This window comes from Castor canadensis, chromosome 13 (genome assembly GCF_047511655.1).
Source record: "Castor canadensis chromosome 13, mCasCan1.hap1v2, whole genome shotgun sequence".
In the NCBI taxonomy this organism is placed as follows: domain Eukaryota; kingdom Metazoa; phylum Chordata; class Mammalia; order Rodentia; family Castoridae; genus Castor; species Castor canadensis.
This window is the reverse complement of record NC_133398.1, coordinates 4084834-4111162: the sequence shown is the minus strand read 5'-3', so window position 1 is coordinate 4111162 and position 26329 is coordinate 4084834. Positions and strand designations below refer to the sequence as shown.

At 54.3% G+C, this 26329-nt stretch overlaps 2 protein-coding genes across 8 annotated transcripts in view; one reads left to right on the top strand and one right to left on the bottom strand.

The window, feature by feature from the left end:
* Window positions 1-220: 220 nt before the first annotated feature.
* On the top strand, window positions 221-8404 carry Cel (carboxyl ester lipase). The gene is made up of 11 exons (XM_020170683.2): window positions 221-1354; window positions 3413-3563; window positions 3647-3769; window positions 4003-4200; window positions 4782-4912; window positions 5069-5176; window positions 5345-5462; window positions 6426-6612; window positions 6804-7007; window positions 7465-7662; window positions 8003-8404. The coding sequence occupies exons 1-11, from the start codon at window positions 1292-1294 to the stop codon at window positions 8316-8318; spliced, it is 1797 nt and encodes a 598-aa protein (XP_020026272.2). The 5' UTR covers window positions 221-1291; the 3' UTR covers window positions 8319-8404.
* Window positions 8405-13104: 4700 nt separating this feature from the next.
* Ralgds (ral guanine nucleotide dissociation stimulator) overlaps window positions 13105-26329 on the bottom strand; it is a 44170-nt gene continuing 30945 nt past the window's right edge. For 3 of the 7 annotated variants that reach the window (XM_020170675.2, XM_020170676.2, XM_020170673.2), the window contains exons 2-18: window positions 25207-25317; window positions 24115-24308; window positions 23459-23554; window positions 22771-22964; window positions 22133-22533; window positions 21199-21414; window positions 20773-20876; window positions 20255-20339; window positions 18834-18902; window positions 18339-18425; window positions 17839-17871; window positions 17417-17538; window positions 17143-17238; window positions 16688-16889; window positions 16267-16509; window positions 15014-15128; window positions 13105-14104 (exon numbers count right to left, since the gene is read on the bottom strand). In XM_020170675.2, coding sequence (XP_020026264.1) covers window positions 13929-14104; window positions 15014-15128; window positions 16267-16509; window positions 16688-16889; window positions 17143-17238; window positions 17417-17538; window positions 17839-17871; window positions 18339-18425; window positions 18834-18902; window positions 20255-20339; window positions 20773-20876; window positions 21199-21414; window positions 22133-22533; window positions 22771-22964; window positions 23459-23554; window positions 24115-24308; window positions 25207-25317 — 2544 coding nt within the window. In that variant the 3' untranslated portion in view covers window positions 13105-13928. Of the gene's footprint in view, window positions 14105-15013; window positions 15129-16266; window positions 16510-16687; window positions 16890-17142; window positions 17239-17416; window positions 17539-17838; window positions 17872-18338; window positions 18426-18833; window positions 18903-20254; window positions 20340-20772; window positions 20877-21198; window positions 21415-22132; window positions 22534-22770; window positions 22965-23458; window positions 23555-24114; window positions 24354-25206; window positions 25318-26329 lie in introns of all 7 variants that reach the window. The other 4 variants (XM_074052906.1, XM_074052905.1, XM_074052907.1 and 1 more) reach the window with 3 other exon arrangements.

The window sequence follows — 26329 nt, the reverse complement described above, 5'->3', positions numbered from 1 at the left end:
TAGAATATTCTTGCACAAAAGCCCAGCCCCCCCCCCAATTCAGAATTGCTTCCTTTAGCACTGGTTTTCAGAATTAGAGTAGCTGGCAAAGACCAGTTAATGAGTGCATTTCCTGCTCACACCCGACCCTGTCCCATCTCTTCTCTCCCGCCTTCATGCACCCTCCGTCTGCCCACTGTGCATCATGAAGACCTCATACAGATGTCCTTCGAGGCACGGATCTGTAGGTCCTTTGGGACTCTGGCTACAGTGCCAGAAGGCACAAGTGGGGCTGAGATCAGAGTTGGAGGCAAGAGTTCCCAGATAGGAGGGGGGCTGCAAGGCCCAGAGGGGTTGCTGGCCTGGGAGGACTTTGGATGCCCCGCCACTTGTCCCCATCACAGAAGGGGAATGTGCAGTGGGCAGAGTGCCCGTTGAGTATCTGCAGTGAGAGGTGAGCTCACATGCAGCCAACTTCTCACAGACACCCTCTGGAGATTTTGTTCATGGCCATCTGTTGCTGTGATAACCTTTTTGGGTTGCCAGAGTGACACATACATCAGCCTCCTTTCTCATGACCTGGTCTGACCTCTACCTCTGCTCAGTTCTCCCACCCTCCCTCCATGGTGTCTCTTCCCCTCCTTGCTGTCCCCTCTGCCTGGGTGTACCCCAGGTATGGCTGGTCAGTCTTTCCTCAGGGACACCCTCCAGGCAGCCCTTGCCCACTTCACATCCACCTAGAGCCTCCTATCCTCCCCTCCCAGGCTCCTGCACATGGCTTTGCCTTGTGCAGCTCTGGCCCTGCTCCCAGCTTAGGCAGCATGTGGACCATCTAATATGCCCACTAGTTGATCCTGCATAAGGAAATCACCATGGTGAGAGCTGCCCGAGCCAGCAAAGTCTGTGTGCCAGTGTACGTCATCACCCAGTCATCTCTGATCCAGACATCACATTCCTGTCCTGTAGGAACCCCCATCTAGGGAGGAGGCATCAGAGCATCAAGACAAAGGGTGCTTGTTTCTCTGAAGTTGACACCAAGAGAGTCACAATGCAGGGCACTGGGCACCCAGCCAGGCCCCAGCCCTGGCATCCCCTCCACCATTTGTGCCATCTGCCTCTGTTCCCAAGTAGGTAGCAACCTGTGCAGGTGCACTGTGGGCACCAAGCAGGGTGCCTGGAAGCAGCTGCCCTGGGAAAGATGGCCCGTTCCACACCTGCCTCTGAGCACGTGTGTGGGCAGGCACATGACCTTGGCTCCGCTCGATAAATACCTGAAGTGCAGAGGGAGGGCCACCAGAGGAAGACGTTCACCATGGGGCTCCTGGGGCTGGCTGTCTTGGGCCTCGCCTGCTTGGCAGTGGCACATGCTGCAAAGGTAAGCAAGGGCCAGCTAGAGCGAGAGAACCCAGCAAACCCCCAGCATTCCCTGGGCTCTGGCCCTGCACAGGCCCCGCCTGGCTCGCCTCACTTCCCTGAGGTCCAGTACAGTACGTGCAACTACATTTGAATTTCAGAGCAGTTTTTGGTGTAAGTACGTCCTGTGCAATCTTTAGAGTATATTTATACTTTAAAAAAAAGTCCATTGCTGACCTGAAATTCGGGTGTGCCTGGTCCTCTGAAGTTCATTTGCCAAGTCTGGCAACCCTACCTACTGACCTGGCTGAGGTCAACTTGTGCCCATTTTGCAGATAGGAAAACAGGGGCCCAGGAGACAAGCAATTTGTCTGACATCACACAGTGACAACTTTGTGTTCCTGAATAAGAATCTGAAACCTGGTCTATCCAAACCAGGGGTCTGGATCCTGGCAGCCTCCATTTCCTGCTTCTCCTGAGAGTTCCCCTACGTGCAGGGTTCCCCTGGAGCGCCGGTCAAGAGGCTGCACCAGTTCTTCTGGGGCATCCGTACAGTCTGCCCTGTAACTGCCTCTCCCAAGTGTGGGTGTGAGAACATAGCACAGAAACCTAATTTGCCCAGCCCCTGCCCCAGCAGGACTCGCACAGGGAACCCAGCCCCTTACCATACTGTTACTCTAGCCGTTCCAACACTGTGTTGCCCTCTTGGGCCCTGAGTATCCTCTCCAATGCCCTCCTACTTCTGGGACCTGCCTTTTGAAGCTGGAAGTTGGGGTGCTGGTCCTGAGCTTCTGCCATGGGAGGGAGGTTGCCCTTTTTCCTGGAAGAATTCTTTTGGGGTGCTGAAGGAATCTGGGTTTCATCCCTACTGCTCCAGCAGCCAGTCATCAGCCCTCTACCCTGCTGCTTTGGCCGGAGTCCCCACACCCTGGGGATTGCCCTCAGGTCAATCTCGACCACACACAGCCATTTCAGAGAGAGGACTTCCCAGGCCCTCGGGCACTGACCTGGCCCTCTGCCCTTCCCAGCAGCTGGGGGGCTGGAACAAGGAAGCTCAGATGCCCGGCCAGTGCTGCCCAGGGCACCTGGCAGGGGTTGGTCTGGCTGCTTCCTCTCTCCAGTTCTGGCCTGCCCCACTCTCCCACACAGCATGCAGAGGCCCCTCAGCCCAGACTTCAGAGGGCTGCTGGGACCCAGGCTGGGCCTGGGGGTGCAGGCCAGCTGCTTTCCCCTGCCTAGAACTGGGCACAGGTGAGAGGCAGGATGCAGTGGCTACCGCTGCTGCCTGGGCAAGCAGACAGGAGGCAGCACTGGGAGGGGACAGAGAGCTGGACACTGAGATTAGACAACCACTTACTCAGCAGAGTGACTTCAAGGAGGAAAGCCCTTAAGCCTCAGTACCCCAGGGATAGTAGGCAGATGAGCACCTGCCTCCTCAGAGGTGGCCCCTGAGAGGACAGATGTGTTGGCCCATGCCATGCAGCTCACCACCAAGGCTAGACACTCAGTGACAGGACTGATGGGCCAAGTGAGGTGGGGGCCACTTCAGAGAGATACCTTTCCCAGCTTGGAGCACAGGACCGTGAGGACTGCCAAGTCCAGGTCCAGATGGCTAGGCGCTGTAGGAAGGTGAGGGATAGAGAAAGAAAAAAGGGCCCCCTTGGGTATGAGACATTCTGTACACATGGAACATTCACCACTGTCCACAGCTGGACAGGTCTCCCACTGGATGGCCAACCAGCCACAGGGAAGGCATGGCTGTGGTCCATTTTACAGATGGGGAAACCGAGGCTCCAGGTATAGTAGGCAGCTATAGTGAGAACCCAGACCTCCTGAGTGGAACATGGGCTGAATCAGTTTTCTCCAGATACAGAAGCAGAACACTCTGGGGTGGGGTGGAGGGAGTGGTGAGCCAGCCCCCCAAATATGGAAAAGTGGCAGGGAGCTGCATTGTCTTGGCCCTCTTTGAAGCTGTTTCTGGGAAGCCTGTGGACACCCTGGAGCCGGTTGAGTTGGCCACCCCAAGTTCGGGCCGGTCAGGTCTGAGCCCACCCAACTCTGACACAACTCCTCACCCCAGCTGGGAGTTGTGTACACGGAAGGCGGTTTTGTGGAAGGCGTCAACAAGAAGCTCAGCCTCTTGGGTGGCGAGTCTGTTGACATCTTCAGGGGCATCCCCTTTGCCACTGCCAAGACCCTGGAGAATCCCCAGAGTCACCCTGGCTGGCAAGGTGCGGCACTGGGCACTGGGTAGGCCTTGGGTGGGGGTGCTGAAGGGCTTCCCTCCTCACACCAGCCCCTTCTGTTACCACAGGGACCCTGAGTGCCAAGGACTTCAAGAGGCGATGCCTACAGGCCACCCTCACCCAGAGTAGCACCTATGGGGATGAAGATTGCCTCTACCTTAACATCTGGGTCCCTCAGGGCAGGAAGCAAGGTCTGACTTCCTACTCTCTGAAGGAACCTCCAGTCAGAGCTCGGGACCCTGCCCTGGGTTTATGTGGGGGCTGCAATGTTGAACTCCCCTGAAATCAGCACAGGGGTGGGGAGGGGGTGCTCCCACTATTGCTCCCCAGCCTGGGGGAAGATACCCGCTGCATAGGGTCAGTGGGTTGGCCAGGGAGAGGGTCAGTCAGGCATTTGGGGTCACCCGCCTGCTCACCATCTCAGTCTCCCAGGACCTGCCTGTGATGATCTGGATCTATGGAGGTGCCTTCCTCATGGGGGCTGGCCACGGGGCCAACTTCCTCGACATCTACCTGTATGACGGGGAGGAGATTGCCACTCGAGGCAATGTCATTGTGGTCACCTTCAACTACCGTGTTGGCCCCCTGGGCTTCCTCAGCACTGGGGATGCCAACCTGCCAGGTTTGATGGGCATCGGTGGCGCTGGGGGTGGGACAGCAAGTGTGCAGGATGCCGTGAGCTCTGAGCCAAGCAGAGGGACGCGCCTCTGCACTTCTCACCCCAACCAGTGCCTGACAGCCAGGCAGAATGCCAAAAAGATCCAGAATGCCGTTTGCAGAGCCAGGAAGCTGGAGTTGAACTGTGAGGCACAGGAGCCCCTTGGCGCAGCTATAGGGAAAGAAAAGAGATTATGGGACAGATAGAGACACAGAGATTGGCCAAGGGGAACAGTACAGAGAAGCCCAGTGAGAGGCAGAATGACACACCTCAGCAGAGAAGGGTAGACATGAGAGTGATAGGACAGACAGACAAAAGGAGGGACCATGGCAGAGGTGAGCAGGGCCTGCTCATTTTATTTCCCTTTCCTGTCTGAACTCCCTGCTCCTCCTGCCCCACCCAGCCTCCTGGGAGGCTCAGAGCAGTTGAGGACATGTATTGATTTGCACCTGCTGTGCACAGGCTCTGGGCCGCTCATCTCTAGCACCCTCCAGCCTTAGTTGAGGATCCTGGATGAAGGCCCCTCCCCCCTGCCCTGCCCACAGGTAACTATGGCCTTCGAGATCAGCACATGGCCATTGCCTGGGTGAAGAGGAATATTGCAGCCTTTGGAGGGGACCCTGATAACATCACCATCTTTGGGGAGTCAGCCGGAGGTGCCAGTGTCTCTCTACAGGTCTGGGGGCTCTGGAGGGGAGGGCTCACTTCCAAGATTTGGGGAGGGAGGCAGTGGGATGGAGAGAATGGATGGAGGAGAGCAGGGCTGGAGTGGACAGACTAGGGTTTCCTCAGCCTGGGTACAGCCTGCTGACAGGACTTCCGGGTGTTGCAGACCCTCTCCCCCTACAACAAAGGCCTCATCCGGAGAGCAATTAGCCAGAGTGGAGTGGCACTGAGCCCCTGGGTTATCCAGAAAAACCCACTCTCCTGGGCGGAAGAGGTATGCGGAGGGGGCAGGGGTGGGCAGTGGAGGGGGCAGGGGTGGGCAGCAGAGGGGGTGTGCTTAGGTCCTGGTGGAGACTTCTTTGTCTTAATTCTGTATCCTGGATCCTGTATTTGCCCCCAAATTGTTCTGTGACCTCGCTGCCTACCTTGCACCTTCCCCTAGATTGCTCAGAAGGTAGGCTGCCCCACAGATGATACCAGCAGGCTGGCGAGTTGTCTGAAGATTACTGACCCCCGTGCTGTCACACTGGCCTACAAGATGCCCCTCTCAGGCCTGGAGTGTGAGTGGGTGCTGCTGGGCAGGCAACATGGAGGACTGGGATGGGGGAGGCCGCTGTCAGGCAAAACCAAGTTCTGGGGGGAGAGAGGAGGGGGCCACTGACCTGTTTGTTGTGCTTACTACCACCGGCTGGTAGGCCTCGGGGACCCCAGTGGTAAGGCAAGGGGGTGTTGTTGGTGAACATTGCTGGCCCCACACCCCCCAGCAATGCATACGTGTGCGGCGGCAGTTTGCACAAAGTTTGGGGTTGATTCACGGACCCCAGACTCAGCATTTTGTGCCAGGTAGCTTATTCACTCTTCCCTTCCCTCACTCATTTAGTGAACATGCTGCAGTGTTTGGCTCTTCCAAACGCTTGGGACCCCAGCAGCAAATGCCTATGAACGCCAGCATGGCAGCTGACAGCTGGACTTTCCTCTTCCTCACTCTTCTCAGGCAAAGCCTAAGCCCTACCAGTTTTTTTTTTTTAATCCGTCCCCCTGCAGTGATGGGGATGGAACCGAGGACCTTGTGCACTCTACCTCTGAACCATACTCCAAGCCACACAACCAACTATTTTGTTTGTTGCTCAACTGAAGAAAAACAGGCCCTGCTGGACCTAAAGAAAGCTAGGGCCTCCACTTGTGCCCAAGCCAGCTACCTGGTCTTCTAGGGATCAGTCAGAGGAGTCTGGAGGGCATGCAGACCTTGTATATGTTTTGGCTAACAGCTGAGAACCCACCCCCAGGAGAGGGTCCCACTTTTTCCTTCAGCTGCTTCAAAATCTTCCTCATTCCCACACTGCCCAGGACAGGTCTGTGCCTCACCAATTTGAGATTAACCAGTCCCAAAGGTCCCTAGTGCTGGGGCTGAGAGACCCTGGTCTAGATCAGAGAAGGAAGGAGATCAGTTCTAGCCATAAGGAGCCAAGGGCAGGGCCAGACAGAACTGGAGGGTACAAGGACCTATTGGCTTTCCCACTCAGATCCTGCAATACACTACCTGGGCTTTATCCCTGTGGTTGATGGGGACTTCATCCCCGAGGACCCTATCAACCTGTATGCCAATGCTGCTGACATAGACTACATAGCGGGCACCAATGACATGGATGGCCACCTCTTTTCCACTATCGACATGCCAGCCGTTGACAGGTCCAACAAGGACATCACAGAGTAAGCAGAGGGCCCGGGTCCAGGGCAGGCAGCATGTGCTGGAGGACAGCTGGGCCTCAGGAGCCTGGCTTGGAGACGGGAGGTCTTAGCAGAGGGTGGGAGTGAGGAGGGGACCTATGTTGGGGGGCGGGTTGCAGATGCCCTCCTGTTGGCTAGTAGAGTGGGGTCCAATGCCTATTTGGTCTCTGCAGGGAAGACTTCTACAGATTGGTCAGTGGGTTCACCACCACCAAGGGGCTCAGCGGTGCCAGGGCCACCTTTGACCTCTACACCCAGTCCTGGGCAGAGGACTCATCCCAGGAGACCAAGAAGAAGACTGTGGTGAACTTGGAGACCGACATCCTCTTTCTGATGCCCACAGAGATGGCTCTGGCCCAGCACAAAGCCAATGCCAAGTTAGAGCCCTGGAAAGGGGTGGATCCTTGGGAGGGCCGTAAGGTGCTGCACCTTCCTGCTGAGGACTTTTGGCTAACTAAGCAATAAGTTTTTAGCTCTGAGCTTCCTGTCAGTCAAGGCGGCCAGGGAAACAGATGAGGGCATATGTCTTGTCCAATCAAATGAAAAACATGAATTCACATAGGAAAAAAATCTTTCTTGATACTGAATCGCAGGTGGGTGCCTCCAAGCTTTTTGTAGAGGTGAGGAACAAATGAAATGGAAACTGTGGCACCTATGAATTCAGGATTCAGCTTTCCCTCCCCTGCTCTAAGAGGCTCACTTTCTTTGTGAGACTTGGCAGGAATTCCCCAGACCCTTCTCTGCTCCCCTCTGACTCCCTCCAGGGCCCATCACTGGGTTGGGCAGTCCCAGGTGAGGATCCTACCAACTTATGCTACCTTGCCTCCCCCTCAGGAGTGCCAAGACCTACTCCTACCTGTTCTCCCATCCCTCTCGGATGCCCCTATACCCCAACTGGGTGGGGGCCGATCACGCCGACGACCTCCAGTACGTCTTCGGAAAACCCTTCTCCACCCCACTGGGCTACCGGGCCCAAGAGAGGACTGTCTCCAAGGCCATGATCGCTTACTGGACCAACTTTGCCAGAAGTGGGTAAGCTGTGGGGTTGAGCTCAGGGCTGAGGGCAGTAGACTTGAGGGCCTCTTCCAAGCGTGGCCCTGCAGGCCTGAGTTCCAGCCCTGTTTCTTCACTTGGGAGACTTTGAGCAAGTTGCTACCCCTCCCTGAGCCTCGGCATCTCAGTCCGTACATGAAGATAAGAGCTGCTGACCTGAGTCCCAAGGCCATGCCCTGCTCATCAGGACTGGGGCATGGTGAGGTGGGCTCAGAGGACCGGGGCTGCCTACGCATTCGGGTGCAGAGGTGGCTGAGAGCAGAGGTCTCCAGCTTTCCAGAGGTCCTCAGCCCCCACCCAGCCTCTTCTCACTCTGCAGGGACCCCAACGTGGGTGACTCATCTGTGCCCACACACTGGTACCCCTACACCATGGCGAATGGCAGCTACCTTGAGATCAATAAGGAGATGGACAGCCAGTCTATGAAGGAGCACCTGAGGTCCAAGTACCTGCAGTACTGGGCCCTGACCTACAAACAGCTGCCCACTGTGATTGGTGAGGAGGCTGTCCCTGTGCCCCCTACAGATGACTCCCAGGCTGCCCCTGTCCCCCCAGCAGATGACTCTGAGGCCGCCCCCGTGCCCCCAGCAGACGACTCTCAGGGGGCTCAGATGCCTGTAGTCATTGGTTTCTAGTGTCTCTTGGCACCAAGAGGTCACCCACCTCCTCTCCTGAGCTCTTCCTGAATAAAATCTCAAGCTCTTCCAGTGCAGCGTGTCTTTGCTCCTGGGAACAGGCTGGAGGAAGGAGGGGCTATCAGTCCTTATCAGTAACAGGCACTTGATCCTCTCCTTCCCCATACAGTCCCCAGGCTGGGAAGTTCAATGAACAATCCTCAGAGGAGGAGACAGATCCAGAGAAGCGGAGTGTGGGGGTCTTTCATAGGTGGGATCGTCCCTACCCTGGAAAGCCAGCATTCAGTGGCACCCTTGAGGTTCCCTAGCCAGTTCTGAGTGGTCAGGACACACGTGGGAGGGAGGTGGGGGGATGGGAAGGACACTATGGAGGGAGGCCCGCTGCAGTCTCAAGCGCTGGGTCACATCTGCCCAAGCACAAAATCAGCAGGGAAAGGAATTCTGGGGTTCGGTGCAAGGATTCCAGGATTTTCATCTAGGGGAAGGTGTCAGCTGTAGCCCGAGGGGATCAAAGAGGCGATGTCCTGCCAGTCCACACACCTAGGTTTGATCTGTTTGCAGTTTTTCTCTCCTTCCTGTGAGTTCCAGAGTATGACTTTGAAGTTTACCTGTTCCTAATTGTGGTCACATATCCAGTGTGACAAGCATAAAATTCTTTTCTTCCTCTGAAGCTGTGGAAAGTCAGTCCTGTGTCAGGAAGTAGCCTTTGCAAGTGTTTTTGGGTTTTGACATGGGTTTTGCTATGTTGCCCAGATGGCTCTCAAATTCCTATGCTTAAGCTGTCCGCCCACCTTGGCTTCCCTAGCAGCTGGGTCTACAGGAGCTCACCACCATTGCCCCACTGCAAGTTTTTCTTTTAAGTTTTAATTTTTTGTAGGTACTGGGGTCTGAACTTAGGGCATCACACTTGCCAGGCAGATGCTCTACCATTTGAGCCTCTCCACTAGCCCTTTGGCTATGGGTACTTTGGAGAAAGGGTCTCACTTTTTTCCCAGATGAGCTGGACCAAAATCCTCCTATTTTAAGCTTCCCACTGTTGCTGGGATGCCAGGCACACGCCATCACACCCAGCTATTTGTTGAGATGGGGTCTCATGAACCGTTTTCCCCACACTGGTCTTGAATTGTGGTCCTCTAGATCTCAGCCTCTCAAGTAGCCAGGATTACAGATGTGAGCCACCATGCTGGACCACAAATATTATTTTTTAAAAATTGGGATAAAATTCATATAACATAAGTCTGACTTAACCACTTTTAAGAGTGGTAGTGCATTAATTCCAATATCACACTGTTGGGAAACCATCACTACTGTCTATTTCCAGAATTCTTCAATTCAACTAGAAACTCTGTATCCATTAAACGCTAACTCCCCCTTTCCTCTCCCAGCCCCTGGTAACCTCTACCCTGTCTCTAGGAATTCACCTATTCCAGATGCTTCTTCTAAGTGGAATCTTAATGTTCCCAAGGCTTGTCCACCTTCTAGCATGCATCCATCTATGGCTGCTTATGGCTGAATAATATTCCATTGTGGTTAGCATGCAGTGCTGCACAGAATTCTCTTATAATCCTTTTGTTTCTGCAAAGTTGGTAATAACATTCCCACTTCATTTTCAAATTCTGCAACTTCAGCCTTCTTACTTCTTTGTCAATCTTGCTAAAGGTTTGTCAGTTTTGTTAATCTTTTTCAAAGAACCAACTTTTGGTTTTACTGTTTTTCTCTTGCTTTCTATTCTGTTTCATTGAGCTCTGCCATAATACTTACCATTTCCTTCCTTCTGCCACCTTGGGTTTACTTTTGCTGTTGTTCCTTAAAGTGTAGAGTTTGATTGCTGCTTTGAGATGAGATCGGTTGTTTTCTAATGCAGGCGTTTAGAGGTGTAAATGTCCCACGAGCAGATATTTTGATTTCTCTGCATGTCTTAAATGTTGGTATGTTGTGTTTCTGTCCTCATTGTCTCGAGGAACATTATTTCCCTCGGGATCTGTTTGACCCACTGGTAACTTAACAGTGTGCTGTTTAAGTTCCACTTATTTATAAATATTCCAGTTTTCCTTCTGCTGATGGCTTCCGGTTCCATTCCACTGGAGCTGGAAAACAACTGGGTACGCGTTGTCTTCTGGACGCATTAAGACTCGTTGGTGACCTAACGCGTGGTCTGTCCTGGAGAGTTCCACGTGCACTGGGGAGCAGGTGCGCTCTGCTGTGCTGAACTGAGGTCCTGTGTCTGCCGGGCTCGCGGCTTCACGGTGCTGCTCAAGCCCCCTTCCCCTCGGATCTCTGTCTGCTCATTGCAGCCATTACTGAAGTGCAGAATTACGTTCTCCAGCTGTGTGCTTCTCCCTCCAGTCATGCCGATTTTTGCTTCATATATTTAGGGGTATTGTGTTTACAATTTTTCTATCTGTTTGATGAATTGAAACTTTTATCAACATATACTTTTCTTTTTCTTTGCTACCTCTTTGACATAAAACCCATTTTTCCTGATAATATAATCACTATTTAAGTATACTATTTTCATGGAATACATTTCCATATTTTGTCTTTTTGCACCTTTGTACTCAAAATGGATCGCTTTGAACACAGCACATATGTCACAGGTTTTAAAATGCATGCTGCCAATCTCTGCCTCTTAATAAGACAGTTTAGCTCACTTACATTTGCAGTAATTACTGGGCAGGAAGGTCTTCTGCCATTTAACTTTGTTTTCTGTAGGTCTTACATGCTTTTTGTTCAATTCATCCATCACCACTTTTTATGGATTTCGTTGAGTTTTTTTTTCCTTCCTCCAGAGCTGGGGATTGATCCAGGTCCTCACGCATGCTAGGGAAGCACTCTGCCACTGAGATATACCACCAGGTCTTTTAGTTGAGTTTTGTGTAGTGTGCTATTTTGATTCTTTTTCTCTTTTCCTATATGCCTTTTATTTTTTTAGCAGTCTTTGGGATTGCAAGTAATATCTTAAAATTTTAATAACCTACTTTGAACAAAGCCAGTTTAGTTTCAGTGGCCTCAAATACTGTCCTCAAACATCTGTCTACATTCCCTCTTTATATTGTCACTGTCAGACCGTATCTTTATATATTGTGCTCTTAACATAGATTTGTCATTAGTTTGATAAATTTTACTTTTAAATCATAAATATATACACACGTGCACACATACAATACATAAATAAAAGAGTTAGAAACTCAAAGTACAATACTGGCTTTTCTATAAGCAGGTCACCACCTAGTCTGTGGCTGTTTTTCTTCATATGGGTTTGAGTTCCTTTCTAGTATTTTCATTTCATTCTGAAAGAGTTGCTTCAGCATTTCTTAAAGGGCACATCTACTAATACAAACTCCCTTACGTTCTAGGAATGTCTTAATTTCTCCAGCACATTTTACATATGTCATCCCACAGCCTCGGGATTCCATGTTTTCTGAAGAGAAATGAGCTGTTAATCTTACTGAGATTACTTTGTATGTGAAGGATTGCTTTATACGAGATTTTCTGTCTTTTGACAATCTGATCATATTTTGGTTTGGTTGGATCTCTTTCAAGTTTATACTGTTTGAAGTTTATTGAACTTAGATGTACCTATTCATGTCTTTCATCAAAATTTGGAAGTTTTTGACCAGTTTCTTCAAATAATCTGCCTTTTCTTCTGGAACTCTGTGTGTGCACGTTGGTAGTTAGGCCGGTATTTCAGCACTCTGGCTTTGTTCATATCTTCATCTTTTCTCCCCGCATCTCAGATCTCAGTCACCTTATCTTCAAGTTCACTGGTTCTTCTTCTTCTGAACCCTCTCGTGAACCTCTCACTTCAGGTACTGTACTCTGCAGCTCCAGAATGTTTGGTTCCCTCTTCATTCCAGTTCTGTCTCTTCACTGAATTCATTCCTTCACACATCCTCCTCCTGAGTTCCTCTAGGTCTTTGGCCCATGGCTTCCTTCAGCTCACTAAGTGTATTTAGAACAGATGACTTACTGTCTTTGATGACAAATCCCAATGTCTGGGCTTCCTCAGGGACAGTTTTTGTGAAACCCTTTTTTTTCTCTTCTGTTAATGAGCCATGTTTTCCTTTGCAAGCTTTGTAATTTTTTGAGAACTGAACACTGAGTTTTACAATGTGGTCCCTCTGGAAATCACTTTGTCCCAATTCAGGAATAGTTTTTGTTGCCTTTTGAAGGCTTCATTCAGTTTTCTGTTCCTATAGTAACTTTCCAATTTTTTTTGAAGCCCGGATTCTGTATTTGTGGAGTCACTGAGTTTTCTGTTCCATTGTCTGGTCAGCCTGTGACCTGACAGTTTCTTAACTATGAACTTTAGCAGTGTCCGCCTTCATCAAGCACTCTCCTGGTTACAGTGTCTGATCACCTTCCAGTGTCCTCAAATTCTTGCTTCTGGCAACTGTTTCCCCCAAAGCTTACTAGTTGCTTCCTGAGAGATTAGACCCTGCCCCTTCCTATCCTTGTCATTTTCTGTTGCAAATGTAATTTTAAGACTCCCAAATTTCAGAGTTTGTTCCATGCTCTATGACAAACTCTCCAGCCTGGAGTCCAGGATTCTGGGGGGCCGTTCCAGCACATCACTGGTTTAGTGACACTGACATGAACACGTGCTCTGCACAAGGTGGACATATGCGTCCTTCAGCCCAGCTGAGGAGCGGCGTGGCTGGCTCTCCCTACTTCTGCATAAAACAGACTGAGTATTCTACAAAATATCTTATTTCAACATGAAATGTTAGAGTCTTTATGTCATTATCAACACAGGAAATAAAGAGCAAAACCACAATGACCAGGCTATAGTAGAAACAAGATTTTAATATAATATTCAAGTCTAGCATTTTCTATTTACAACAAATAAATATTGCCCCACCCCAATCAGTAAACATTTTTCTTTTTGCTTTTTATACAAATATTCGGTCGACCTCCCCCTTCTCCCAAACCCTCCTCTCCCCCCAACCCCCGAACTTGTGTGGTCTTCTACAGCCCAGGATGCAGTGGTGAATGGCACTTTCAGAGGCATGAGATTTGTCACCAGTGGAACTGTCTGCACTGCGGGGTGAAGAGTGTGGTCTCAGAGGGCTTCTTGCTCTGCCCGGGAGGGCTGGGGTTCTGTTGGGTAGCACTCCCTCACTCTCAGTTGGCCCTGAAGATGGCATCTTTGGTGCAGCCTGAAAAAGGCTAGAGTGGCAGGAGGAGGGGCAGGGACTCCTGTGAAGATCACAGACCAGTGCCCATGGGCATGAGGAGAGAACTGCAGTGGTCAGCCCCATTGGGAGAGTGGGTGCCCTGGGGTGCCTGCGAGCACAGGTGGCAGTGACTTGCACCTGGAAGGTATGGAGGGCAGTGCCCCGGGGCAGACAGGGCACCGTGCCCTTGCCATTGCTCCTTGGCAAAAGTCACCCAGTCCTCTGGTTCCAGAGCACAAGGCACCTAAGGCAGCGAGTGGTCCCAGGAAGGCCAGGTCAGCCTGTCCAACAGCAGGTGTCAATCCCGGCAGCAGGAGAAGTTTGGGGTGAAACTGGAGTCTGGAGATGGCCTGGGCTGGCAGGTGGGCAGAAGGCACCTGCTTGGGCCTGGGCCACTGGAGTCTGTAAGTGCTTAGCCCTGGCCAGCCGGCCCTTAGAAGATGCCTCTGGCAATCTTGAGTCCCTTCTGCTTCATGCGCGGGAGGGTGGAGCTGGCTCCATGCTCGGCCTTCGCCCCCTTGGTGAAGGTTCGCTTCTTCAGGATGAAGTCGTAGTTGACGGTAGAGTTCATGGCGTAGAACACGTTGGCATTTTCGGGGATCTTCAGCCCTGGAGGGAGAGGAGCAGAGGGGCGGTCAGCTGTGCTCACAGGGACTGGGACACCCTGACCACTTGAGAGCCAGATCTGAGCCACAGCCCTGAGATCCCTCCAGTCCAGCTCCAGGACCACCAAGGACCCCTCCCAGTGACTCCTGCCTGGGACAGAACACGCTGAGGCCTGGTAAAACTTAATGACTCTCTTAGAAAGGGGTTTGAGCTCATCCCAGCTCAGCCGGGAGCTGGCAAGGGTCTTCCCCTCCTGCCCTCCCTTCCACCTGTGCTGGTCAGAGGCTCTAGCTTCTAGAATCCAGACCACCTCCTCCGAGAGCTGCCCTACTAATCCAGACCGCCTCCTGAATGCCATCCTGCACTTTTATGCAGAATGGAGTCCCACCGATCCTGCCCACCTAACAAAAACGGTGCCAGAAGCCACAAGAGGGTTTATGATCCAGCCTCTACGGAAGTTCCAAGGCCTGAGCCTAGACGACCTGGGCCTGGGATTGCACTTGATTCTGTTGGTTTCTAGAACCCTGACTCAGCTCTCTACGTGTGTGCTTTCTGTGTCATATGCGTGGATTTTAACACGTGACACTTCAGTTCATGCACTTTGGATTCTTTCTGAAGCACACGATTTCTTAGCTAGAAAGGGGCCACCCTGCCCCATCAAATAAACCCTTTCTCTTTGCTCCTCACAGATGTTCTCTCTGCACTGCCTGTTCACACCCTGGGCAGGGCAAGGGCAGGGAGGTTCAGCAGCTGCTGGGGCTGTGAGAAGAGCCTGGGTCTTTCAGGGCCGTTCTATGGCAGGGTGCTGTGTACACAGTGCCCGCCCTTATCCTGGGCCTTGGGTCGGGGTCTGGGTGAGGTGTTGACTCTGCCCCTCTGCCATCACCCTGTCCGTCTGACTCTCTAACTCACTGCGATCCTCTGAGATGATCTGCACCAGCTCATAGTCCTCTGGCTCGTCCTCGTCTAGGTTGTGTTTGTCCATGGCCTTGCGGATGACAGTTGGGGCTTTATCTTGGCTGGTCACCTGGATGTAGTTGAGGGACAGGTAATCAGGGAAAGGGCCCTGGAGTGGCTCCTCAGGGTACAGTGGGCACAAGCCCTCTGGAGCCACCTCAGGCATGAGAATGGAGGCTCACTTTTTCCTGCTTCCATAATGAGAACAGCTCTTCCCCAACATTCCTAGTCCCATCCTCCCAAAATAACACAGCCCTAATCCCAGGCAGCGTGGGAGCCATTTGTTCTTCAGGGATGGACAGTCAGCAAGCCTGGGCACCAGACAGTCTTGTCCAATCCCAAGAGAAGAGGACTCAGCTGGATGCCCAGTAGCCTCCCACATGCTGCGTCCATGCTGGCTCTGCTCTGGGCTGAGGCTGCAGTGGTGGGAGGCAGACGCTGGACCCTGCCTGCCTCCACCCTGAGGGTCAGAGCCCAGGTAGGAATCAAAGTCACCGAGGTGATTGTTAATTGCAGCCATTCCAGCTCCAGACAGCTTGGTCAGGGTGCAGTGTAGTGAAGCACCTGACCCAGACAGGGGGAGGGCAGATCTGCAAATGGCTCATTTGCATCTGGAGACCTGAGGATGACCGAGCCTCCCCCCCTCCCCGCCCCCCGTCATGTCCATTCACTTGTGAGCAGATCCCACGGGGTTCCATGTCCGATGACACCCAGACTCTGACACGGTATGACCCACATCCACGGCCTTCAGCCTGCTGTGTCCCTGCTCTCCCTGCCTGGACCACAGTGACTGCCCCTAAGCAGCTTCCAGCATCTGGGACAGTAGCCCGCCCTCCAGGGAGTCACTGAAAAGTCACTGCTGACCTCTTCTGCCCCAACTGCCCCATCTTCCTCCAGAGAAAGTCAAGGTCCTCACAGATCTCTAGACAGTTCCTGACCTCATTTGCCCCAGCCCTGCTCCTTCACCCCTGGCCTCCTCACTGTCCCCCAACCTGCAGGCCCACTCCCGCCTGGGGGCTGGGCATGCTGCTCTCCTCCCTCTTCTCAGGTCAGCCTCTGAGCACTGGCCACTGCCTTCCACAGTGCTGTCTGTCCTTCCTGACCCACTAGACGGTCAACTCCAGGAGGGCAGGGAGGGTTGCGGGGCTCCCTGCAGGTCTGTGGCTGGCTGAGTGAGGGCACCGGGGAACGCCCTGCAGCCCGCTTACCAGGATGCTCTTGTACATGTTGCCGTTGTCCACGTCCAGGCTGACACGGATGATGCAGCAGTCGCCCACCTGCTGGTTGTACAGTGGCAGTGAGGAGCTGTGGCTGCAGACCCCTGAGACAGAGCGCTTGTGGGTGCGTGTGGCGGCCACGGGCGTGGTGGAGGCTGAAGATGAGGAGGTGCTGCTGGAGGCTGAGCTGATGCCGGAGGTCTCTGGGGAGGATTGGGAGGCAGACTCCCAGAACTGTGGGGGACAGCAACATCAGCAGAAGCCCCCACCCTGCAGGGTACCCCAGCCTGGAAGACAGCTCTAGGGGTTTCCAGAAGCTGTGTTTGGAGCCAGGGCTTCAGGTCCCTTGTGTGGACATAAGAGTGGAGTAGGCTGGCACCCAGAAGGAGGGTAGGGAAGTGAGGGCTGTCACCTTCTTTTCTTGACCGTCAGGTGACTCTGGGACAAAGCTCATGTTGATCTCCTCCACGTCGGAGCTGGAGGAACCAGCTGAGTGCACGCTGAGTGCATCAGCGATGTCCCCGCTGCTGAGGTAGGGGCCGCACCTGAGCTGGTCACAGGACTTAGAGTGGGAGCTGCTGCTGGTACTGAGCTCCGTGTTGGGGGCCTGGCGGCTGGATGGAGGGGCTGGCTTACTTGTGGGGCCTCCCCAAGGACACATCCCACCCACCACCCTCCATGTGCTTAAGGTACCCTACTAGGTGGTTGGGCAATCACCAGTACCCTATTCTCCCCAGCCATCTGAGGGTCACCGCATTTCACAGAAGAGCTGGGCCACAGAGAGAGTCAGAGAGCTGAGGCCCAGTCAGAAATGAGATCCCAGCACCGGCCTGTCTGGCTCCCTAGCTTACAGGCCCAGGCACTTACTCACTCCAGCGTTTGACAATGGCTGTGCTCTTCTTGGTCTTGAGTGTATTGCTGGCCGACTCAGATGGGGGCTCCAGCTCACATGACAGGTTGTAGCTAAGGCAGGGGTGGCAGCTGTGAGGCCACCAGGAGCCACACTCGAGTTCCCTCCCAGAGTCTGCCAGGAAGCTGGAGCCTGGGTTCCTGGCCTTACCAGGCCACGGGCCACAGGCTCTCAGAAGCTGACCCCAGGTACAGCCTGCACTTGCAGCCCTCAGTGCCCGCCAAGCCTCACCTTTCAGCCTCACTGAGTCGTTCTACAGTCCGGAACCAAGCTGCAAAGTGCTCCTCAGGTGTGATACTGTAATTGTTGCAGGCGGACTGCAGCAGCTTGATCTGGGCAATCACTTCGAATTCCTGGGTCAGGGAGAGGACAGGATGGTCACAGGCCTGGGTAGTGCAGGGGCAGCCTGGGATCTTTGTTTTGGGGTCCCCCGCCCCTCATTCCCATCCAGGCTCCTCCCTGTTCTTATAGCTGGGTTCAGACAGCCACTCCTAGGAACCTGTCCTAGGTCTGACCTCAGACCCCTAACCCTCCTATTGGACAGCCCCTTCTCTCTGTACCAAATGTCTCCATAAATCCAGAGAGGCATGTGGAGCTGAGTAAACTGCCCGGCTAGGCTCCCCTCCGACCCCATAAGGGCAGCAGCTGCTCACCTTCCTCCTCTTCTCGAAGTTGATCAATCTTCCCTAGAAGGCAGACAGCCAGTGTGGTTAGAAAGTAGCCCTCCACTCTTAAGGCCTCCATGCCTGGTGCTGCACTACTGGGAGCACCCACCAGGGGGCAGAGTACACACGTATGGACTAGGGTGAGCTCCAGCCCCATGGGCAGAGGTAACTTCTTGCTTAACCCTCTCGGAGAACTTGAAACTGAGGCTTCCAGTGGTAAGGCCTTCCTTGGCCTGAACGTGGAGGGCCTTGTTTCACTTTCCCACCCATGGATGCTACCTGAGGGGATGTGCTGTGTCCCGCTTGGCCAAACCTGCCTGCAGTTCTGAGGTCAGGCAGGTCTGGGGCAACACCAGGTAGGACATGTGGTGGCCATGAGAGTCTCCCAAGTGCTAGAGTTCAGGGGTCAGTTAAGAGGCTCTCTCCTTCCAAGTCTCAGAACCTGGTCCATGGCCCTGGGTCCCCACCCTGGGCCCCAGGTTACTCACATACAGATAGTCCTTCATAGCAGTGTCCAGCATCACCAGGTCAGTTAGGAACGTGCCCAGGTAGGGGACAGTGCCCTGGATGACACCCTGTGGCATTGGTTGGGGGCTGATAAGCAAGGCTCAGGGCCCTTCCCTGAAAGCTTCTCTACCTGACCTAGTCCTGCCGGGACCTTCCACTCAGAGCAGCCTGGGGACCTTTGGCCACTTCTCTTCTGAGTCTCCTCCCTGGATCCTAACACCCTAAATTGCCTCTGATCACTTTCCATGCTGGCACTTGTGGCCCTGCTAAGCTCTCCCCATAGGCTCTGTCAGGTCCGGGGTCTGGTGGCTTTAGCTCCACCTCCAAGATGCCAGCTGATCAGGGCATGGACCTGACAAGGTCCACAAGCCAAACCTGATAGGGCATTTCAGGTAGTAGGACAACAGGTGGGGAATGGCTGGGGGAGGCCCCTCTTCTGCTCCCTGGCAGCCCCAGCCTTGGGAACTGTTACTTACCATCTCCTTCGGCCGCCTCTGGGCTCTTTTGGGATTCATTTCCAGGGTGGCAAATTTGGAAGTCCCCTCCTGCCAGGGTTGAGGATGGAGTGAATGAGGACTTCCTCCTCTCACCTCTCCCCCATCCAGTGCCCTGGTCTTGGGCCTGGAGGACCCCTGGTTGGCTACACCAATGTTCATGTCACCCACACGTCAACTCCAGATCAGGCCCTGCTCCAGCACTCACTAGGGGGACCCCACACTGGTTCCCTTATCTCACTGTGCCCGTTTCCTTATCTACAAGGTACAGATGAGAGTACACCTGCCTCATGGGGACAGGAAGACTCAATGGCTGCTTCCTGCCATTGGTGCTGTGCTGACTTGTGCCCGTGGCCAGGCCCTGCTCAGAGCTTCCGTGCATCCTCCCAGGAGGTCAGCACCCGAGGCTCACCAACTTCTATTTGCCCAAAGAGGCGCAGAGATGAATGGCAACTTGCCTAGGGCTCTGCAGGTGCTCAGGGGGAGATCTTCAGTGCCCATATGGCCACTGACCAGAATCCTGCCCTGTAACCCCTAATGTATGTGCTAGGGTCCCTAGCTGAGCAGAGCTACAAAGGGAGAGGGACAGGTATTTTAAACTTCAACCTGCCCCAGACCCACCAGAATCTCTGACCCCAGGTAGGGCCTGCGGCCATGCCAAAGACTTCCTATCTCAGTGGAGCCCCTTCTGATGTTCCCTGGCTGAAGCCTATCTTTGTTCACTCAGGACCAGGAGCTCCCCAGAGGCCATTCGTGCCAAACGGTATGCCATGTGTGCAGGGCAGTGATGCTCTGCTTTCTGTTTTACATGAAAGATTCTGGAGAGGACCAGGAAAGCCCCCCAGTGAGTTCACCAGTCCCTGATACTGCTAAGCCACCTGGGCTCTTCACGGCTCTGAGGAGCATGGTAGACTCCCGCAGAGTCTGTGACCATCAGCAGCTTCTGCTCTAGGGCAGAGTGTGATACCACATGGTACCCCCAGAGCTACATCTTGGGGCTGGACGTTTGGACCCAACACCTGTGCCGTGCCTCTGCGGCTGGCTGGTCCCGGGCATCCCTGCCCCCCGTTCCCTAGCAGGCCTCTCCCCTGGGATGTGTAGCCCACAAAGAGGGCTGGAGGGTCCTGGCTTTGTGGGGACGGGTTGGGCTGGGTTGAGGAAGGCAACCATATCCCATCCAATAGGCTGGCTGGTGCTAAATCCTATCAGGAAGCTGGAGACCCCTATTCCTGTCTGCTCGTTTGTGCTCCTGGAACGCACGATTACTGGGGCCTCCTGTTCCTCAAATTGCCATTCACCTGCCAAGGGCCAAGTAGACCCCTCTTCCCTGGAGTTTTTCAAACTCACTCTCAGTGAGGAGCTAAGGGCCCCGCCCCTCCTCTGTCTGCTGCCACCTTCCCTACCTTGATGAGCAGCTCTCTGCTGAGGGAGTAGTTGTTCTCGTCAGAGAAAATCTCCGACAGCTTCTGGAACACCCGGAAGCTGTCCCTGCAGGAAGGGCAGACAGGTGACAGTTGGAAAAGTGAGCAGAAGGGCGGGAGTGTGACTCCACTTTGTTTTAGAACCAAGACTCCAACTGCCTAGACAAGAGGGCTACAAATGGTTCCACTGACCCTAAGAACCCATGGGCCCGGGGCAGTGCCTTTCTGCTGCCCAAGGCCCCGCCCACTTCCACTGTGCAGTTACGTTTGGATTTCAACTGGACAGAGTTCTGTGGCTACAACGTAAATACGTGAGGGTCTCTCATGTGGCTGCACCCGGTGCCTGATGACAAGCTGAGCCTGGCTGTAGATTTGCCAACTAGAGCAACCTCCCAGTGCTCCTCCCAGTGCCCTTGTCCTTGGACTTTGAAGCTGGGGCTTCACCAGGGAAGATACCAGGTCCTTGCACACCCAGAGCTCCTATAGAGAGAGACACCCACCTAGAGACCTCCTCCCATGTCCTCTTCAGGCGGTGGATGGCGTTGCTCTGCAGAGCAGAGAGAATGGCGTAGAGGGAGGAGAAATTCTTCAGGGCGCGGCACTCCTAGGGAAGAGGACCATGTAAGCCATGGCTGGAGCTCCTGCTGCTCTTCAGACCCTTGGAGGAGGCCAAGCATCTTCTAAGGAGATGCATGGTGGTATGCTTGGGAGGTCACAGCCACAATCCAAGGGTAAGAGAGCAGGACTCAGCTCACCCCAAGGGCAGAGCGTGAGGAGGGACTGTGCCCAGGCAGTGGCCTGGAAGCATCCGGGCAGCATGGCTTTGAGCAGGAGGGACCTGAGGTCCAGTGCAGGGATTCTGACCACAGCCCACATCTTCAAGAGAGAAGGTGAAGAGGGGTCCCCAGGCCACTCCTGCAGCCTACCCTAGCCACCTCGATCCAGTGCTCTACCACTCGGGCCCTGTCTGGGGCCTTCGTGCTCTGGTCCCCAAGGCAGGTGGTGATGACGCAGTTGGCCACACTGTTGAACTGGGTGACGGTGGCACGGATGGTGGGTGCCAGGTGCTCCTTGCCCTTCTTGTCCCGCTGGGACCAGATGGAACCCAGGCAGTGGTAAGGCACCACTTTCTTGAACAGTTCCTGGGGAAGAGGGGTCAGTGTCACCTGGCCCTGCCTTAGACCACAGCCCCAGGCCCAGGCTGGAGTCCTGTGGTACAGGCTGAAGCTCAGGAAGCCGAGGACTTGATTCAAGCCCTTGTGGGAGTCTCTGGGTTTTATTCTCTGACCCCTAAGTGCATCCAGTATGAGTGACCCAGGAAGAAATGAAGGGAACATTTCCCCTACCCAACCTCAGTCCACACAACGGAAAATGGGTCATGCCTAAACGTCCCAGGTGGCACCTTCTGCCCTCTTCACAGCACGTCTCATGCCTGCCTGCTGGTCCACAAGCAGACTTCCTGCAACTATGGGCCCATCTTGTGCCTGCCTGGGATCTGGTACATATCAGGTGCCTAATGAGTGCAGAGGCTGGAGTAGCCTCCTGGCAGATGATGGTGACTCATGGGCCTGGCTACACATTGGCTACCCCTCTATCTCCACCCACCCCAAGCCAGGCCTGGTCACCCTTTCTGTTTGTCTTAGGTTCTTGAAACTTCAGTCACTAGGGGGATGTGTGGGAATCCCATTTTTATTGTCCAGAGAAGAATTGAGGCCTCCGGGTTAGGAAACTTGCCCTTGTCACAGGATTTGCAACTGTGGAGCTGAGATTTGAATGAAGCACTGACTTTGGAGCAGTGAATAGCTGGTCTGGGCAGCAAAGTCTGGAGGGAACCCACCCCCGTCCTGCCCAGCCACTCACCGCATCCATCAGCGTGAACTGCTCTGCCACCAGGTCGGGAGGGAATGCTAAGAGGTGAGGCTTGTCCTCACTCAGCCCGTTCTCTGTGGCCACACGTGAAAGCCAGGAAGGCTCTCCTGATGGACCTGGCACCGAAGCTGGTTCAGGCTCTACAGTCTGTGAGGGAGCCAACTCCAGCTCTGGAGCAGGTGTGCGAGATGGCTCAGGCTCTAAAGCTGGCACTGGAGCCGGTTCTTGCTCCGGAGCAGGTGCTAGATCTGACTCTGGCTCTGAAGCTGGAGCTGGCTCTAGCTCTGCACGTGAAGCTGGTGCTGCCACAGGGCTGGGTGCCAGAGCCAGTGCTGGAGCTGGCTCTAGCTCTGGAGTTGGTTTTAGAGCTAGCACAGGAGCTGGTGACAGAGCTGCAGGAGGAGACAAATCCCCACATGACTGCCTTGCCCTAAGCCCTTCCAAAAGCAAAGAAGGCCCCTGCCTGCCTGAGAACTCCCACAGCAGGACTCCTTCCCAGACATGGTCCACTGCCTGTGGGGTCCCAGGTTTGTTCTTGCTCCTGGCCTAGCATCAGGTTTGGAGCCTCTTCCCTCTGGGGCCCAGCACCCACCCCTTCTCACATCTATTTTCCCATCCCAGCTCCGCACCTTCAGACTCAGCTTCGCTGGGCTCCAGGTCCTCCAGCTGGGCCAGGAGAAGGTGGGCACGGCGCTCCAGGTCTGAGCCAGGCATGTTGAGCTGCACATAAGCCACCAGCTGCTTGAGGCAGGGAAAGTCCGGAGGTTGACAGAAATCCTCTGAGTACTGGTCCAGCCAGGTGCCCAGGATGGAGGAGATGGCGCTGGGAACAGATGGATGGGCAGCAGCATCAGATGCCTGGCCCCTCCCTCCCCCAAGGCACCCCTATGGAAGCTGGGCTCCTGGGCCTGTCCCTGTCCACCCAGAGAGCAGCCAGGCAGGGGCTGCAGAGGGCCTCCATGGGAGGGAGCCCTGGGTCAACAGCGAGAGCAGCTCCCTTCTTCAGGGAGGCTCCACACACTCCTCTGTCTCCAGCCCCTCCCCACTGGCATGTTAGCTCCATGAGGACTTGTCCTGCCTGGCATCTGTAAGGTCCTGGTGGCATCCCATCTGTTGGCCCCAGTCACCCCTCAGCTCCCCACCTTCTATGGACACCCACAGCTATCTTCCTCCTCTTACACGTGAGGCCCCAGACCACAGCTCTCACATGAGGTGTAGGACCCAGCGTTTTCCCAGCCCTTCCCAGCCCAGCCCCAGTCCCCTAATTGCCCCACTCTGGAGACAGGTACCCACCCCCTTGTCCCAAAGTCCACTCACTTTCTGAGTTGGTCCTGTGGTCCGCCATCCTCGCTGGAGTAGGGGAGGATGCAGCCATATCTAGAGGAGGCCGTGAGGGCGTCACATCTACCGTACCTGCTTATGACGTCTAGTGTTACTGGCCGACTCCCCCACGGGAATGGAGCCCAGGATGGCAGGGGTTTTCCTGCTCTTTTCACTGAGTTGTGCTAAGGGCCTGGAAACGCATCTGCACACAGCAGGTGCTTCCTTTCTATCTATTTGTGCAGTGACTGAGCCTGACCAGCTCCTTCCCTCAGTGGACTTCAGTCCATCACTAGGGTTACCTGTTCTGGCTCCATCTCAGTCAGGGACTCCACCCCCTGCCCCCCATGAAAATTGGAACCTCCTTTACAAATGGGAAAACTGCTTTGCCAGAGGCCTCAGATAACCGAGGCCCAAGAGCTCTTTCAAGGGGAGGGAAGTCACACAGAAGAGGCCACAGCCCTGGGCAGCCCACTCAGCAGGGCCAGGCCTGGTCAAGCATTTCCAAGGCTCATTGCACTTGGCCCTGGCTTCAGCTTGGTCCTCTGATCACCCCAGTTCCCACAATCAAACTGGGGTACAGAGAGGTACAGGACATTCCCAAGGCTCAGCCAAGAGGTGGGGAGTGCCCTGGGCTTGGAGGTGGTGCTCACCTTTTGAATAGCAGGTCCAGCACCTGCTGGGTGGTGGTGAAGGCTCTGTAGGTGCACAGGAAGACTGTGACGTAGGAAAGGTCGCTGCCCTGGAAGGCGGGCACCAGGTGCTCCACCAGCTTCTCCAGAGTGCCAGCCTTTACAGTGCGCACCTTGCAGGTCTCATAGAGATTCAGGGCTGACTCGTTCTCACACTGGGTAACAGGGGAGGGGCAGTCAGTGGCAGCACCAAGCACTTCCTGGAGGGTCAGAGGCTGGAGCTCAGACTAGCGCCAGTCCTCTGTGGCTTGCAGCCAGAGCTGGACATGCATGTCTCCAGTAGGAAAAGCATCTCTGCTTTAAACGTTGAATCTCAAGTGTGGAAATAATAAAAAATACTGAAATCTTCAGGCAATTTGCAGGCTGAGTACAATGGTGTCTCAAATAACTAAGGGCTCTATCCAAGGGAGTCCTGAGAAACACCGTGTCCTGAAGATGGGAAGACAGAGGCTTGTTTGGAGAGGTGGGACAGCCTACAGGACATGTAGGACATTCCTCCATACTGCAGAGGCCACAGAAAGGAATCATATCACCATATAACAGCAGCGGGGCTGACTGGCTGTGGCAAGGGGCTTCCCTTTTGCAATATTACACAGGTGAATCACGCCCCTGCTTTTACCCAGAAAGGCTCTGGGGATGGGTTCTGGGAGACAAGTTGCACGTAATACCCTAAACTCCTGTTCTTTTAGGGTAAGGGACAACCCTGCTATGTGAGACTGCATGTAAGACTGGAAAAAGCTGTGGCAGGCCTACCAGACTGATGGCTAAATGGGACGCCTAAGGACAGAGATTAAACCCAGAAAACTTGTAGCCAAATGTACAAGCCCTCTTGGCCTTACACGAAATGAGAAATGAAAACTAAATGGTGTCTCCTCTCACGTTGAGACATAGATGCCAGCAAGGACTCTGCACCTAGCCAGGTGTGGGGCTGGACTGCGGAGTGGGGGAGGCAATGTCTGCCTAGAGTCCTCTGTGATAGGGACTGGCGTCTTCAAGCAGGAAAGCTCTGGGAAAAAGCCTGGGCTAAGGTGGAGATCCCACACCTGCACTCACCCCAAGCCAGCGCTGACCCTTGGTAGCTCCGTGGTGCAGCTGAACCTTACGCAGGGAAATGGAGTAGATGACCCCGTTGATCAGCTCCTCGCCGATCTCCTGTGTGGAGCTCTGCAAAGACAGTGCCGAGATACGAAGGGTCACTGCCACATGCAGTTGGCCCTGTGCAACCTTCTGTTCTCCAGAGAAACCACAGACAGGTGGCTGCACAGACCTCCAGCTGAGTGAAATGAGAGCATCAGAGCAGAAGGCCCAGTGCTCCCCTTCCTATCCGGTCATGACCTAGGGTGGGAACATGATGGGCCCCCCCCATGTTTCCAATGCTCCAACAACTTGTCCCTGCTCAGAACTGGCCTGTCCCTCATCCCATCCTCTCTCCAAAACAGGTACTGTTATTCAGTCATTTCACAGAAGGGTAAGTGGAGGCTACAAATGGAATAACTGATTCGAGGTCAAGCTGTCTTGACCTTGGTGGAGCCATGACCCCAAGGCTCTGACATAGCCATCTAGATGCAGGTGGCCTCGAAAGAAGTCACCACCTCCTCAGGGCCTGAGGCTAGGAATCACCCTTACCCTCATCTCTCTCTGTCCAGCCATGGGTCCCCCGATGACCTAGCAGCAGCGGGGACCTCCTCTTAGCCCAGCCCTGGAGTCAGCATTATGTGTTTGGAGCAGATGTGGGGTGTCCCTGACTACCACATCTGAGGCTACTTCCTTCCCCTTCTGCTCATTCATCCCCTTGTGCCCGTTTGGGCAACAGAGGGGCTCCCAGCTTGCTGCTCCTCCTCACGTGAGTGGGGTAGATGTGAACAGGGGTCCCACAGAACCCCCAAACCATGTGGCCTTGGCTGAAACAGGAAGGGGTCATCTGGCTGCTCCCTAGACTCCAAGGCAGAAAGGAAAGGTCCTTGTTTTAGGAGATAGCCCACTACATGAGAGGGCTGAGCAGGCTGCAGGGCTGGCCAAGGCCACACGGCCATGGCCACCAGGCTTCTCAGCCCCTCCCGCCTGTGCCATCTAGGGACAGGGCATGCTTATGTGGGGGAGTGGGGGAGATGGGAAGATACCGACTTCTGAAAGTTCAGCTGTGAACTGTAAGTCTAGTTTAGGGCCTTGGCCTATA